This window comes from Vulpes vulpes, chromosome 9, assembly GCF_048418805.1.
Source record: "Vulpes vulpes isolate BD-2025 chromosome 9, VulVul3, whole genome shotgun sequence".
NCBI lineage: Eukaryota > Metazoa > Chordata > Mammalia > Carnivora > Canidae > Vulpes > Vulpes vulpes.
In genome coordinates, this window is record NC_132788.1 from 96,057,298 (window position 1) to 96,074,632 (window position 17,335).

The 17,335-nt window shown below is 49.0% G+C and overlaps 1 protein-coding gene across 3 annotated transcripts in view; it reads right to left on the reverse strand.

The window, feature by feature from the left end:
• Nucleotides 1-419: 419 nt before the first annotated feature.
• LARS2 (leucyl-tRNA synthetase 2, mitochondrial) overlaps nt 420-17,335 on the reverse strand; it is a 152,789-nt gene continuing 135,873 nt past the window's right edge. For 2 of the 3 annotated variants that reach the window (XM_025989262.2, XM_072721091.1), the window contains exons 20-21: nt 6,631-6,758; nt 420-1,745 (exon numbers count right to left, since the gene is read on the reverse strand). In XM_025989262.2, the coding sequence (XP_025845047.2) occupies nt 1,566-1,745; nt 6,631-6,758 (308 nt within the window). In that variant the 3' untranslated portion in view covers nt 420-1,565. Of the gene's footprint in view, nt 1,746-6,630; nt 6,759-9,372; nt 9,666-17,335 lie in introns of those variants that run through there. The other variant, XM_072721092.1, reaches the window with a different exon arrangement.

The window sequence follows — 17,335 nt, forward strand, 5'->3', positions numbered from 1 at the left end:
ATTGGCTCTCAAAACTTGCTGCCGGTTAGAATCACCCATGTGGCTTTTAAAGCTCCTTGAGGCCCAAATACACCTTAGAGTAATTAAATCGGAATTTCGGGGCATGGGGACCAGGCTGTATTAAGTTGATCTGTAATTGTGAACAATCAATTGAGATAACTCACTACCTTCGGACCAGCCAGGCTGTATTAAGTTGAGAATCAGTAACTTGACCGCTGCTGTTGCTAAGGGGCCTGAACAAGCATTGTATACCGCATTCTGGAAGTCCGGCACACACCTCACTTTGTGACTTTCCGGGTGGAGTCAGGCCCAGAGCCGGTGCTTCTGATGACAATGGAGCACCTCAATCTGTTCCTGATTAACTCCTAGAAGTGGAAATATGGTGGCTATAGCAAGATCACACATATGTCCCAAAGTCATACATGACAAACATTTTATTGCGTTAAAAAAAAGTCATCTATTAGCTGCTCAGCTGTAGCCACATGTGAGGCTACTTCGGAAAAATAATAGAGATTTTCAGGGGCGCAGAATGGCTGCATTCTCCTCCACTTCCCCAATAAGCATTCATCAGTGGCTCAGGCCAGTTCTGGTAAGAGCACCTAATTGTTGACTTCCCATAAAACCAGATTACCCTAATGCACGGACAACCTCGCTGGCAGCCAGACGGCAGCAGTGGCTCGAACGTGGAGGCAGCGCTCGGTGGCATCGGCCCACTCGCCTGGGGCAAGCTCGCTCTGGCTAACGAGAGGCGCTGGGGGCACAGCAACATCGGGCCATCTGGGGCCCACATGAGCAGCCTCCCCGTGGGGCTGCGGTGGGCCTGGGATCGGCTCCAGCTGAGCTCAGAACCAGAGTGGTTCTGCTTCACGCCGCAGCACAGTTTACATCCCGGGGGAGTTGGAAGCCATGCTTCGCCCAAGAGCCCGTGTGTCAGCAGCAGCGCAGGCCCGGCAGCGGGGACACCTGCAGAGGGACCGGGCTCAGAGCAGCTTCTGCAGATTGCAGCGGGCTCGCCACATACTGGACATCTGGACACGATCCAAATGGCTCCCCCGTCCAGCCTGAGAGTGAGTAGACCATCTGCACTGATGCCCAAGCTGTCACCCGTTTAACACTGGCTGTCCATACTGCTCCTGTGCCGGGTGTGGGTCCTCAGTTTACCCTCATGTTTCCGGGGTGTGCCTAAGGCAGCACAATTTCTAGGAGTCAGAGCTCCCAGGCTGCTCAAGAGGCACCACGTTCATTCTCACTTGCTTCTCTTCTTGCCTTCCTGTAGACCCCCAGGGGACACCCAGGAGTTCCTCTGGTGGCTTCACCTGCGTCAGCTGGCTTCCTCCACCTGCATCGGTTGCCCAAGCCCTCTGCCCCTGCTTGCCCTCCTCCTCTGTCCACACCCACCCTCACCCCTGCACCGGCCCCGCCACACAGGCTCACTGCCCAAGCCCATGTCAGAGCACGAGGACATCTGTCGCTTCCCCGCCCCGGGCCAGCACACTCCCAAGCCTTCCTCCCCTGCGGCAGTGGGAAGGAGGCCCCCTCCTTCCTCAGAGGCCGCCCTCCTGTAGTCAGTCCTGCACCAGAAAGTTGATGAGGGCCGTTCTGGGGGACAGGAAAGCCTTCTTGATGCTTCGCCCCTGCAAGAGCTTGACACCCAGCTCGCTTTGGAGGACAAGTTCATGGACCTTGTCCTGGTCCTGCGCGACTCCTTGGGGCACGGGGATTTTGCCGCAGGCTTTGTTGTTGATCTGGGAGGGAGAAGAGCAGAGACAGAGGATGAGGAGCGGTCCTGAGAGTGGCAGGTGGCCCCAGGCCAACGCCCGCTTCCTGTAGACGGGCAGCATCTGTGCGGGGAGGCAGGAAGACACAAGCACCAGCTTCCCCAGAGGATGGAGGGCAGTGAGGACAGGATTAACGCCGGTAAACCACAGACCAGGGGGGAGAGAGGATGCGGGCGCCCCAGCCCCGAGTGCGCACCTGTGCCTCCTGAGCGCCACCCCATACCAGCTGCGCTGGTGGTTAGCTCAAGACCTTCAGTGGCTTCCAGGGGGAGAGGGATGGTTGGGTCACTGGGAACCGAGTCTAAGTTCTGCTCACAGGGGGTATCACCATGAGGATTTAACCCCGGCTCCTAGGGATGGCAGGCAACCTCCTGGCTGGGGGCCTGGCTCCGAAATGGGGCACCCAAGAATGGGGACTGGGAAACTGGACCCACATCACTTTAACTCAGCCTTGCCGAGAACGGGGTCCGTCTGGTTCCAGACATCGGTGGGTATTCACCAAGTACTGTTCAGTGAGGACAAAATTCACAGCAAATATGAATAGATATCGGCACTGGGTGTGGGAGCTTCTGAACAGCCTTGCTTTAGATCCTCCATCCCACCGCTCCTGTAGGAACACTTGCATTTCTTTCATTTGTGCTCTTTCTCCCCTCACCAAGATTTTGTTTATTTATTAATGAGAGACACACACAAAGAGGCAGAGACATAGGCACAGGGAGAAGCAGGCTCCCTGTGGGGTGCTGAATGTGGGACTTGATCCCCGGGATCACACCCTGAGCAGAAGGCAGATGCTCAACCACTGAGCCACCCTGGTGCCCCTAATGTTCCGTCTTGTTCTTTTTTTTTTTTTTTTTTTTTTACTGGGAAAATACAGACATTGTATTATGAAAAGTTATCAGGAATCATTTTGTAGGTTTCAACCAAAGCCTATCAGGTGTCCCTCATGACCCAACTTCATTTTTTCAGATTTACTAAGAACTCAGTGGCATTTTTCTTGGTTGTATCAACCTATATCACTGGTGGGGGCCCAATAAGATAAAACATTGTGTCCTGAAATAATTCTAAAATATGATTCTCCTAAAAAAGCCTCCTGGATGCAGGGTGTTGGTGTCCTAAAGCTATGAACTGGGGCTGCTATTCAAAGGACTGTGCCACCTGCCACCCTGTCCTCCCACCACCTTGTTTCTAAGCCACTAAAAGTCACCTTCTTTCATGAACACATGCTTGCTTTGACCAAGACCTCAGAAAAGACCCCCCACCCTGTCACATCAAAGCTGTGCCCTTCTTCAGATCCTGGGGGCCCCAAAACGCATTCTCAGAACTGGGAGTGGTAATGAGTCCCAGCTCCAGCTCTGGCTCTTGGTTCTGACCCAGGGAAGAGTGGCCCAGGGCAAGGACTCTTTAGCCACTTGCCGTGATGGGGCGTGTGGGGAGAGAGCACATGTTCTCATGTAGACTCTCAGGCCTGGACTTCAGTTTTCTCTTCTTTAAGGATGGAATTCTCTGGATGGCTGAGGGAGATAACTTGTCTGAAGGTCCGGTCCCTTCCTTACACTCCCTTATTATGCCCCTGCCTTTGTTGGGACTCCTGGCCACGATGGAAGGAGCTCTTCTATACATGGCCTGGGCACCATGACCCTACTTTTAGTCCGAGTGCCTCCCTGGAGCCTGGGGGCTGACTCTCAGCTGTCCCTGGTGAGGCCTGTCCAGGGGCTGAGTCATTTTTGTCCCTAGTTGGGTCTGGGGGTGGGCAAGTGACCTGGATGTGGCCAGGGAGCCCAGTGGGCATTCCCACATGGCCTGGACACCCTCTCACGGCTTCTGGCTCCCCAGGCCTTCTCCTTAGTTGCCTAACCCAGGGCAGTTCCTTAGAGTGAGGCGGTCTCCAATGCGCTCCACCTCCTGGCATGAGGCACCAGGTAAATGGACAACAGAAGCCCAGGTGGGATTCCACACTGGACTTGGCCTTCAGGGGTCCACAAGGGAAGAAGCTCTTTCAAATCACCTCAAGTAGTGGCCATTTGACTTGCGAAAAGTCTTCTGGTCCCTATCTGGTGGCCTTGCAAGCTTCCATCTTTGCCACCTCCCCTCATTACTCACAGCCTTGGTCTAGGGCCTCAGTGTTGTTCTCTGAGACTTTGTCAACTGTTGCCTGATGGGCCCCTGGCCACGAGCACTACCTCCTTCTCACCCATGGCCACCCAGGGACACAAGGGCAGCCCTATGATAGCTACGAACAATGAATGCTCCCGCTGACTAAGCTCTCACTCCATGCCAGGTGATGAGCTACGCAATCCACTGAGCCAACTTGCTCATCCTCCCACAACCCTGTGAGGTGCGTGTATAACCACTCTGTGCCCATTTAACAGATGGGGAAGCTGAGGCACACAAGGTGAAGCCACTTCATCCAGCAAGTGATGTGAATGGGATGACCCCCCTCCACCCCCGTCAGATGCCCTGCCAGCCCCCAACCCTCTCAGAGGCAGAGCCTGGCCTTCTCCCCAGCTCACAGACCCACCATCCCTGAGGGCTTTCCCTGCCTTTGCTTCTGCCAATGAGGCATCCTCTTCTTCATGAGGCAAACACCACTCCCCTTCATAGAGCCCGTCCCACGCCCCCTCCCTGCACTGTCCCCGCTGCCGGAAGCAGTGACTGCCCACAGCAGCAGCCAGCGGCACCTGCCATCTCCCTCGGGGATTAGGCCCATACTGCCACTGTTCCCTCACCTGTACTGTGGACTTGGTTACATGTCATCTGTGACATGGGGAAAACAGGGCCCGCTCCCAGGGCTGTCGCGTGGGGTAAACGAGTCAGTATCTGGAAAGTTCTTAGGGCAGAGCCTGGCCCTTACGCGGCGCTCACTACTTGTTAATGGGTTTTGTTGTTAGTGCATCAAGAAGCGGGCTAAGCACCTCCTGGTATTATTCGATTTAATTCTTTCCACAACGGGCAAAGCTAGGTGCTGCGTTTGCCTCCTTTTGTAGCTGAGGAAGCTGAAGCTACAGAAGCATTTTGTAAAATGGACACTTCCAACCAGGACAGTCTCACTCCCAAGCTCTACGCCTTAACCTCAAGGCTACAGAACTCCCTGTGTGTGTGGCAGTTGTGGGGCCCTGAGACCATCACTCCTGGGCACTGAGCCTCATGAATCTATGGTGGTGCCTGGCCTGGGTGTACCTGGTGTTGGGCCCAGCCCTGTGTGACACGGGCACGGCGAGACCAAACCACGCTGAATGACAACGTGCTATATATACTGCAGCTGCTCCTTCTGGCCAGGGCACCAATCGAGATCCCACGGACACAGAGCACATCGTGGCACGCTGCCCTCAGCCGGAGGTTCTCCAACTGGGCAAACCCACAGGGAGTCCTACTCACATTTTAAACTTTGGGTTTTCATTTCCACGATAACTTAGAACTATTTTATCAATTACCAGAACTGAATTTCTTTTCTGCAGTGATTAAAGTGGAATGATAGTTTACAGACTCAAACTTTGGTTTCTCAAGTCGGCATTTCTTGTGCTATGGATGAGTTCTCTGGGGGTACACAAGACATTTCTTATAAACGTTACTTAAGGTAAAGAAATCTCTCTGTGCCACAAGGCTTCTTCTGGTTTTGAGGAGTTTTGGAAGAAGCCCACCAGGGCAGGCCCACCTCCTCCCTGCTATGCGGGAAGCAAAGTGGGGTTGGTGGGGAACTAGGTGCCTGGAGAGGTGGTGTGGAGACAAAGTGGCTGTGAAGGGGCCGGCTCTCCTCCACAGAGTTGGCTCTGTAAACACCGACCTGCCGGCTAGGCCCAGGGTTTGTACAGATGTAGGAGGGCAGGGGCCTGGCAGACAGAGTGCCTGTGAGCCTGGGCTCTCCCCCAACTCCCGAGTGGTGTGTGTTCATGGCCCTTTTCACCATATGCAGTAATTTTATTTGTTTTTCTTTCCTTTTTCTTTCCCCAATCTCTCCCCCTCGGCTTTCAGCTCCATCAGGGCAGGGACCCTGTCTGTCCTGTTTGATTTGTATCCCCATAGCCTAGCACTGAGCCTGACACACAGCAGGTAACTTGATAATTACTGAGGAATAAGCAAATAAACTTGGTCCAGGTGACCGACTTCTCTGAGTCTGATTTCTCAAGTGAAGACAATGAGAATGGAAATGCCTACCTTCCTGAGTGATAAGAGTTTAATTACATTTTGGATGTGAATGGCCTGGCTCCGTGTGTGGTGCAGAGATGTGCTAAGAGGTCTCCCTATTCCTCTGTCCCTCTTCAGCCACATCAGCATCAATTTTCTGTATGATGTGTTTCAGAGAAAACACATTAGATATTCAATGATTACATAAAGGATAAACTGTTATTTGCTCTATAAAAGGTTGCAATAAAAAACTAGTTTTATGTATCTACAATGATGTAATTAACCAAAAAGAAAGAAAGAGAAAGAAAGAAAGAAATGTTATGTAGCCTTTCTGAAATAGATTTTTCAAGGAGGTGTTCCTGGTCTGCCAACCTGCTCACCATCACCCTCCTCCCTGAACGAACCAAGAGCCACTGAATGAAGCAGAAGCTAGAGGAGATGGGAACACAGCGGGAGAGCAAGGCTAGATCAGAACCTGTAATGCAGGCCCTTTTAATCCCTGGAGGGCCTCGAGCGCTTTCTGCTCACAAGCTTTTGGTATGTGGTGACCTCAAAGCTGAAGTGTGCAAAGGAAGGACGGGCAGGGAAGGTCAGGCTGAGTCAGGCTGGGTGGGCTAGAAAGGCCTGATGGGACACCTTTCAACCCCACAGTGTTTGCGGGAAGCAGCGGGACTGGGACCTATCCCTGGTCAGGTCCGCCCCCAGCTCTGGGGCTGCGGGAGACACTCACCAGGACGGCCATCTCCACCACGTCGGGCTGCTGAAGGAACTTCGGGTCCACGGTAGGCCACGCCTGAAGCAGCACACCAGCGTCCCAGGCATAGTGGGCACACAGCTTCCTGGGCACCTGCGCCAGGCCTGCAACACCAAAGCACAGAGGGTCATGGGAGCAGGGTAAATAGCCTTTGCCCCAACACAGCCTGGTTTGGAGCTGCCTGAGGAGGCCACACCTTGGTTTTACACAGCTTCCAAGCCCCCCCCCTTACTTTGGCCTCGCTTATCATCCTGGGTTATAGGTAGCACCCCCTCCCCATTTTTTAAATCTATAAGAGCAACATTTTTTTTTAAAGATTTTATTTATTTATTCATAGGCAGAGGAAGAAGCAGGCTCCCTGTGGGGAGCCTGATGTGGGACTTCATGCCAGGCCCCCAGGATCATTACTTGAGCCAAGGCAGCTGCTCAACCACTGAGTCACCCAGGTGCCCCCCTGTTCCCTTTTTTAAACCGTACCCAGAGCTGCAAAGATGCATGGGCATGTTGTTTTAAAGTGTGTGTTTGGAAAAACAAGGCTGCTGATTTTCCTTGGTCTCTGCACTTCTGTTGATGAAGGAATGCCTTTGTGCTCCTGAGTGCAGAACCCAAAATAATGAGCTGTGCTCGCTTCCTTTCTTGCCTGTGAATACTTGTGGTCTGTAAAGGCCTCTGACCCAGTCCTTTTACTCATGATCACTGGAGCCAACATGCGGAGAACAGCAGGGTGTTCCTTCTCGACCTTTGCAAAGGGATCTCAGCCTTCACACTACACTTTTTGAGAGGGGCTCCTGCCAATGACTGAATTGGGAGCGCTGACTTGGCTCAGGCTGGGTCAAATGCGAGCCAGCAGTGAGGAATGAAAGCCCCAGAAGGCTTGTGTCCTAAAGGGCTCCTTGCTGAAGCCCCCCAGTAGAGGCAGCCGTGCTCAGCACCCACAGTGCTCTCTCTATAAGGACTTCAGCCAAGGGCTGCTCATGGGAAAAGCTTCGACTTCAGAGCCTCTGCCGATCTCACGAGCACAAGAGATGCCCTCAAACATGCAAGAAACACACACATCAGAAAACAGAGCTCGGGGTATTACCAGTGTGGCTACATTGCCATTGCCTCCACATCCTCATCCACCTGGAGGTGGGCCTGGCACAGGGGCTGGCAGTGAATGAGGCAGTATGCCCCCTGCTTGGGCAGAGCCATCACAGCTGCACGGCCCTCACCCCGTGAATGGCTTTTCCAAGGGTGGTGGAGGTGGGTTGGCCCTTGCACACCTCTTCCTTGAGCCCAGGAGATGCATTTGAAGGAATGGGCCCAAGCCTCTCAGGTGGTCTGAGGCCAGCTGCAAGACAGAGGGAGTGAATCCTACCAACACCAGTGCCTGGAATGCTGGGCTGTGGCTAATAACATTTTATTTTCCTTGATGGCAAAAGTAAGGTATGTTCCTTGCAGAAAATTTGAAAAGGTCAAACTATAAAGTAGAAAGTCATGTTCACCTGCATAGCATTTTTTAAACTCCTGGTTTTCTTTAAAGATTTAATTTATTTTGAGAGAGAGACACACAGAACAGAGGGAAGGACAGAGGAGAGGGAGAGAGTCTCAAGCAGACTCCACATGGCACTGGATCCCATGACCCTGAGCTGAAATCAGGTTGGATGCTTAGCCAATTGAGCCACCCAGGCACCCCTAAACTTCTGATTTTGAAGAACAGTAATGTATGTAATGAATAGTATATTAACCAACTCCACCAAACCAAACCACTACCCCCAGGATCATACTATATAGTAGCTTTGTATTCCCTTCGTTTCATTATTTTAAGACAATGTTTCATTTCATGGAAAGGGATGATCTACAATAGCACATACAGCATGATCCTAGTTTTACTAAATATTTATATGAACAGATAAAAGGTCAGAAGAATAAAGCAGAATAACAGCAGTGATTCTATCTGGGAGGTGGAAGCATCGGTGATTCTTTTAATGCTTTATAGATTCTCTACAAAAAACATTTATTACTTCAGTAATTTGAAAGGATATTTCAGAATCAACTTTTCCACACTGTGGGGTCAGTTCAAGATTTTTCTTCCGGTTTCTTTTTTAAGGTTGCATTTTGTTTCCCATTTAATTTTTTTTTTTAAGATTTTATTTATTTATGAGAGACAGAGAGAGAGGCAGAGACACAGGCAGAGGGAGAAGCAGGCTCCATGCAGGGAGCCCGACGTGGGACTCGATCCCAGGTCTCCAGGATCACACCCAGGGCCGAAAGCAGCGCTAAACCGCTGAGCCACCTGGGCTGCCTGCCCATTTAATTTTTGAATCTAGTTGTACTTCATCTTGTGTGTGAAGAGAAGGAGCACAACATGGTTGCCCAAACCTAATTCGGAGAGTAAACCTTCCCCATTGGTTTGTGATTTTTCTTTTATAAAATACCATAGGGGGATTGTCTCAGGACCATCCAAAGCTACTATCTGAAGCTACTCAAAGTGCCCATCTGCCATGTGCTGGAGCAGAGTCTGGAATGTGGATCCACACACTGGTTTTTTGAAAGTCTTGCTACCAAGAACTTGGTCAGCCTAACTTAAGATGTGTGCTCAGAGACACAGTTGGTCTAAGTTCTCAGCTCAAGCTGCGTATCTTGTTTGCAGAATGTTATAGCCAGTGCTCAGACAGGCCTCAGGGCTACGGCCCACTCTGAGGAGACCAGACCCATTCCACGCTGTCGACTTCAGACTTTTTTTTTTTTTTCCAAGATTTAATTTATTTATTCATGAGAGACAGAGACAGAGTCAGGGACATAGGCAGCGGGAGAAGCAGGCTCCCTGCAGGGAGCCTGATGCAGGATTCGATCCCAGGACCCAAGGATCACGACCTGAACCTAAGGCAGACGCTCAACCACTGAGCCACTCAGGTGGTGTTCCTCAACTTTTGTCTTGTTTCTTGCGTGACCATCACAGATTTATGTGTTGCACATTATAGGTTTTTACTCTTTGGCTCTCTTGGCGTAACCCGGTGCTGCTCGTCAGCCTGAGGGAAGAGAAAGCCCATCAGAGTCTGTGCATCAAGTGGTGTCAAAGATGTAGTCCTGGGGCCCAGCTGCCCCTAAGCCCTGGGCTTCCAGCACTTGCTGATGAACCTACTCCATTTCTAACAGATGTGCCTTCTGGCAGGGTCCGAAAGGAGCTTCCTGCTTGTTACTCAGAAGGGGTACTATTAAGACTCATATCTAAATACAAGACAGAGGTCACAGAAGGGAGATAATCACTTCTTTATTTTAGCAGGCTGGCCCAGGATGGCTCATCCTGTGATCCAGCTGCAGTGGGAAGGACTCCAGAACTTCTGCGTGGTACTTGTACAGGATGCCTGGGAGATGAAAAGGGCCTTGGACACAAATGTTCTAGGCAGAAGCTGTTGCAAATTCCACTGGAAAAAAAATGAGGAAGCTCAGCCTTCCTGGAGCAATCAGGATGCTTATTTATAGCAGCCTGGGTCCCCGCCAGAGTTTCCATATAGATGGGAGTGGAGCCATCCCGCTTGGCGGCGAGGAACAAAAAACTCAATGGCTGTGGGTTCTACGCAGTGTGTTTGTCTCCCTCCTCTTTAGGGAAGTAAAAATACCTAATGTTTGCATATAGCAAATACGATGGTTTCTTTACGAGACACAGTCCAGGTCGAGAGCAGGCCCTTGGGTAACACCTGGAGAAAGTCTGAAAACAGGCTGGGAAGTGTCAGAGCCCTGGCATACAAGGCCATTGCACAGGGCCAGCTGTCCCCCACGGCCCACCCCCTTCCTGCTCCTCCTCTGGGAGAGCTGTTGTGGCTCACCTTCCTTCGAAACGACCGAAACAACCGACTCAAGCCTCCTCTCATGCTCTGAGAGCTGGTGAGGTCACCGCGGCCACCATGGCACCTGGGAGTGGGTGGTGGTGCACTTGCGGTGTCTGGGGACAGCAGCCTCTCTGGTGGCCACCATCAGGCCTGCATCCACCCCCACCCCAGCTTGTGCACTCACACACAAGGGTGGACTTGGGGACTCCAATGGCCTCTGAAGCCAACTGAGCTTCATCTGGCTCTGGCGATTCCAAGAAAATGGATAGAATGTGATGCCGCTTCATTTGAGCCTTTATCCACAGAAAGAATTCCACTGACATTATTTTGAAATAACAACACTGACTCCGCACCCATATTCATATGTAAGATGCCACCAGGTCATCATTGAGAACTTATTTTCCTTTACAATGATCACAAACACACACCCCTACGTGATTTGTATGTTTGTAATTTTGTTGAAATTAAGGGATACATATGTATATAGCAAAACGCTAAGCTACACTATTTTGCAGCCACTTTCATTTTACGAAGAAAAATGGATTTGTGGCAGCAGCCTGATCCTTCAGGATTACGAGTTACCTCTGGATGCGTAAGTGGGGGCACGAGGTTCCCTTGCTGTGACCTCAAAATTATGGTGGTGACGGGACACCTGGAGCTCGCACGAGGCAAAGCCTGAGGCAGGAGCACAGACAGAAATTGCTACACAGCCATAAGAGTGGCCAGAAAAGTAGAAACAGAGATCTTACCACCACATTTTAAGTAACTTGTATTTTGGGTAAGCAGCACAAAAACTAGCAGCAGAACAATCACCCAAATGCCCACTACTGGATGACTCATGGGACGTTCTCAGGATGGCACACACCATGGCCGGTAAAACAGGGTATGTCCGTAAGTGTTGACACAGAACTGGTCTCACACACACACACAGAGAAAAGCGTTTGTACAGCCTGCCAACATTTGCATAGAAACAGATGCACGTCTCACATACTCCATGCGTGGAGTCCTAGTGTCAGATTGAAGAGCCAATACGGAGCAGGTGTTCCCAGAGCAACAGAGGGACAAGGGTGCTATGGGGCTTAGGACACACCCTTCTTCGACAGTTGAATGTTTCACAGTATGTGCAGAGACGTGACTTTTCAATTAAAAATTGAGGTTTTGCTTTGCTTTAAGAAGCCCAGAGAGAGGGCAGCCCGGGTGGTTCAGTGGTTTAGTGCTGCCTTCCGCCCAGGGTGTGATCCTGGAGACCCAGGATCGAGTTCCACATCGGACTCCCTGCATGGAGCCTGCTTCTCCCTCTGCCTGTGTCTCTACCTCTCTCTTTCTCTGTGTCTCTCATGAATAAATAAAATCTTAGAAAAAAAGAAGCCCAGAGAGGTGCACTGGAGGGGGAGTTACTTTGTGCAGTTGGCTCTAGGCCTTTTCTTCTGAAGCTGGTCGGCTTGCTTTCTTCCCTCCCTCCTTTTCTTTCTTTGTAAGATTTTATTTGTTTATTCATTAGAGACACAAAGATACAGGTAGAGGGAGAAGCAGACTCCCTACAGGGAGCCCAATGCAGGACTCGATCCCTGGACCCCAGGATCATGCCCTGTGCCAAAGGCAGATGCTCAACCACTGAGCCACCCAGGTGTCCCCCGCAGCCCAGCTTCTTACAGAGAAGTGAGGGCACTCTCGAGCAGCAGAGCTTGTGGGACATGGAGATAGGCCTGGCCTGTGACTGCATCCTGTGGCCGCTTCATCCTGCTCTCCTGAGTGATGCAGGCGCCTCAGACTCCAGCAGGATGAATGAATGGTTGCATCTGGTCAGGTGTGTGTGTGTGTGTGTGTGTGTGTGTGTGTGTGTGAGTGTGCGTGTTAAAGACTTCTCCAAAGAGAAATAAATTCCTTCCTTTCTCACGGTCTACTATGTTCCAGGGCCAGAATCTCAATATTCAAGACTTGTGGGTTTAGAAAGAAAATTGGAGGAATGCCTGAGTGGCTCAGTGGTTGAGCGTCTGCTTCGGCTCAGGTCATGATCCCGGGGTCCTAGAGTTCCGGGATCAAGTCCCACGTCGGGCTCCCTGCATGGAGCCTGCTTCTCCCTCTGCCTATGTCTCTGCCTCTCTCTGTGTCTCTCATGAATAAATAAATAAATTTTTTTTAAAGAAAGGTCACTTCTGAAGATGATGAAATTATACCTCCAACCAGAGTACCATGGAGAAGCTCCCTGTAGGGTGATTTTCTGCTTTCACTGTCCACCAACAAAAGAAACCTTGTGTCTTTTGTGTGGAAACAGTATCCGTGACTCCAAATACACAAAATTTCCCTAAGCAAGCAGCTAACATTCTCAGCTGGGGAGCACAATACTCTATTATGGTACACAAAAGTTAGCTGTGTGAATTCAGACATGGTGTCTTGAGCTCAGATCCCAAACTTCAGGAAGGAAAAAAGATTTCCTCATCCTGTTACAGTTTGCCAACTGGCAAGACACTGGTTCTGTTTCTTACTGGAAGGTCTCCGCTGACCCTTTAAGGGGTTGGTTCGGGACTACTAGAGCTTCTCTGAAATGTTTCCTTTTTATCCACAGCAGTGATGGCCATTTTGCTCCCAGGGCTCCAAATCTCCCCTAGAAGACAGATCCCAACTCTGCTGCTCTTTGGAGGGAGGCTCTCTCCTGGGAAAAATGTGCTTCTCTAGGGAACTCCAGAAAATGGCCATTTCTGAACATTCCATCCTCACCGTATTCCCTTTACAACCATTCTGACTTATCTGTCGAAGATGCAGGAATGAAACCAGAAGTTACATGAAAGCCAAATTTTCTAGAACAAATGAAATGTGTATCAAAGCCTGGATGGAGAAGGAGCGACAGTGTGGGATGGCAATAATGATGCTCCTTGCAATACAGTGCTGCCGTCTGCAAAGCACTCCCCATACCTTGACACACTGGCTCTCTTCAGCTCTGGGACGGTCATGTCTCCACTCTCTCCTGAGGGCACCTGACCTGCACCTGTGATGTTAAGAACAAGGTGCCACACCAGGTGTGTGGGACTCCTCACATGACTGTTAACGGACCCAGTGGCTCATTCAGAGTGTGTCAAATGTACATGTGTGGGGAGCCAGGAGACAAAGGCTCCCCATTACCTCCCTGAATTCAAGATAATAAAATCAATTGATATGAATTTTGAAAGCCTGAGTGAAAATGTTATCTAGACAACCCTCCCCAGTTTTCATGCAAATGCCCTAAACAGAGCCTGTACATAATACATGCTCAATAAACCCAACTGAATGAAACTCTGTAGCAAAACTAAGGTTCCATCTCTACCTACTCATCATGATGCAGCTCACAAAAGCTGTGTGTGGTAGGACAAATCATGGAGCAAGGTTTGGAAGGGGCTGGTTTCTTTCCTAATGCTTTGGCAAGTGTCCTGTTGGGGATCCTGTCACACAGCTGAGGGATAGACGGGCAGGGCCACACCATGCTGTATATTCGTGTCCTAAGACTGGGCAGGTAGGGACAGGGCCCTGGGTAGAGTAGATCTCTCCGCCCTCCTGCAGCACAAATGAAGGGCCATGTGAGGGAGGAGTTTCTTCAAATCGCACTGACACTAGTCCTTCGTGGGCGAAATGAAATGAGGGAGATAGACAGATAATGTGGGACAAAGAAGGAAGATAAAAGGAGATGTGCATATTCTAGGATGAGAGTAAGTTTATTACAAACTAGCTTGGTTTTGTTTTAGAGCAGAGGAAGACTAGGAAAGAATGAACAGTGTGCCATTTAAAAAACTTACTGTGGTTGCCAATGGTAGATCAAAGAGCCACTTTTCCTTCCCAAGGAGAGAATAAAAGGCTGCATAATATAATACAGCATGAGCATGGAGGGCCTGAGACCAACCTCCCTTTAGGGCACTCTGTCTATGCAGCAAAGAGTGAGTGTCTCATTCTCTCTAGTCTTTAGAACAAGCATCACAAGAGGCAGAGGAACCCAATGCAATTCACTCAGTGGAGTCAGTGAAACCCTCATTTCCAAACCTGACCACTCATCCTGAGAAAGACTCATCCTGGTCTTCCATAGGAAAATAATTGCCAAATCCTAGAGAAAACACTCGCAGATAGAATTCAATGGCATCCTGAAAATCCACAACACCATGGTCAAGGTGAACCTATGCCAGGAGAACTTGAGGTTAGGCAGTCAATTAACTGGGCAGAGATGTCATCAACAGGGCAATGGGGGAGATTAAAAGCAAATGATACAAATACCTCAACAATTGAAGAATATGGATGTTAAATAAAACATAAGCTCCCACTCCTAATATGAATTCTGGAAAACAAGGACAGAAAGCTGCTTCCTTAGCATCATAAGGGATTTTGGGTTGCCTAGAAGGCTCAATCCGTTAAGTGTCTGATTCTTGATTTCGGCTCAGGTCATGAACTCAGGGTCATGACATCAATCCCTGCGTTGGGCTCCATGCTCAGTGGGGAATCTGCTCAAAATTCACTCTCCCTCTCCTCCTGTCCCTCCTCTCTCTCTCTCAAAAATTCTTTAAAAAACCCTAAACAACATTATAGGGAATATCTATTCTAAACCAATAGCCAACATCCAACCCAACAGGGAAATGTTAGTTCCCCTTCAATCCGGAAGTGAGACAAGACGATGTGGACCAGGATCTCCAATATCCTGTAGGGTTTTCTGAGCAGTAAAATACAGTACGTACACAGACTCCAAACCATAACTGTTAGAAAGAGAACACTTATCCTTTATGTGCTGATCACAGAATGCTACCAAATCTAAGAGGATCTTACCCCTTATACAAAGTATGAGAGAGAGGGAATTGGGATAAGAGAATAAGTATGCAAAAAATTTTAAAAATTACATGCCAGCCATCACCGTTCAAAATGTATAAAGAAAAAAGATTCCAGTTACAAGGGCAAAAATAAAACATAACAGGCAGCCCAGGTGGCTCAGTGGTTTAGTACCACCTTCAGCCCAGGGTGTGATCCTGGAGACCAGGGATCAAGTCCCGCGTCTGGCTCCCTGCATGGAGCCTGCTTCTCCCTCTGCCTGTCTCTCTCTCTCTCTCTCTGTGTCTTTCATGAATAAATAAATAAATAATATCTTTGAAAAAAATAAAAATAAAACATAACAAAAAATACTTGGGAATAGTCTTAAGAAATGTTAGGACTCACATGAAGAAAACTATAAAACTTGACTCAGCGTAAGGGAAATCTTGAATAAAGAGAGAGGTGGGGTGCCTGGCTGAGTTGGGGGGAGCATATGACTTCTGATCTTGGGGTTGTGAGTCTGAGCCCCACATTGGGTGCACAGTACTTTTTTTTTTTTTTTAAGATTTTATTTATTTATTCATGAGAGACACAGAGAGAGAGAGAGGCAGAGACACAGGCAGAGGGAGAAAAGCAGGCTCCATGCTGGGAGCCTGACTTGGGACTCGATCCCAGGACTCCAGGATCATGCCCTTGGCTGAAGAAGCACTAAACTGCTGAGCCACCCGGGCTGCCCTAGACATTACTTAAAAATAAAATTAAAAAAAAAAAAAAAGATTTATTTTAGAGGGGGGGGAGGGGCATGACCAGCAGGGGCAGAGGGAGAGGGAGAGAGACTCTCAAGCAGACTCGGCACTGACTGAGGAGCCTGGTATGGGGCTTGATCTATGACCCTGAGATCACAGCCTAAACTCAAACCAAGAGTCGGACACTTGACCAACTGTGCCACCTAGGCGTCCCCAAAATAAAATCTTAAAAAGAAAAAAAAAAAAAAAAAAAAAAAGGAGAGACAGACCAGACCACATGGAAGTCTGGAAGGGGTAAAGATGTAAAGCCTTCCCGAATTAATTCTAGGTTTAACCACATTTCAAAATCTCAAGGATTTTAAGCACAAAATTATACCAGAGTTCTACGAGAAGAATAAACAGGTGAGAAGAACTCAAATAATGACAAAAAAAAAAAAAAAAAAAAAAAAGAAGGGAGGCTAGCCCACAGATGTTAACCTATGTTGAAAAAACCAGTAATTAAATTAGTGAAACAGAACATATACTTCAAAAACAGATCCTCGAGTGGAAACGGGGATACTTTCAGGAAAATAGTCTGGCAACATAGATCAAGAGCCTTAAAAACATTCCTATCTTTTCCACTTCAAGGGCATCATCTGAAGTGGAAACTCATATCTATGCACAGAACCGTCCGTGGTGGATTATGGGAGCCAATACTAGATATGTCACCGGAACAGTTACCAAAGTCATGCCTGTGGGCAATTAATGCAGTGATTAAATACATTTGCAAGTAAAACACACACACACACACAGACACAGACACACACACACACACACACAAAATCTAAAATGTTTATATCTTATTTTTAAACTGGAAATACTCACAGATGAATTTTTTTTTTTTTTTTGCAAACTCTTAGGAAACCAATTGGAGCTCCACGTAAAACCACAGATGGCCCAAACTATTGTTCCACATTCTGATTGTCTTGAGTCGGTCCTGACAGGCCACGCTAGGCCTCTGACACTGAGGCCCAGGCCCAAGGAACTGTTCTCCTCTAAGATTTATTCACCTGCTCTGGTCCCATAAGATGTGTGGCTCTGATGTTCATCTTCATGGCAGCAAAAGCATGAGCATATCCCTCAGGATTTCAAAGGGAAGGAGTGTGCCCAGGTTAGGTTATTCCAGCATGCGGGGTGAGTTTATCACTAAGTGATTGCAAAGGCCTTGCAGAACACCTGGAATCGTGATAGATGCTCTTGTTTGTTGATATTCACTCATGATCCAGAGAATTTTTTGGAAGCTGATTTGAGGATATGCATCAAAAGCCTTACTATTTTGCATCTCTGAACAAGCATTACATTTAGGCATGTGTTCTCAGGATTGTG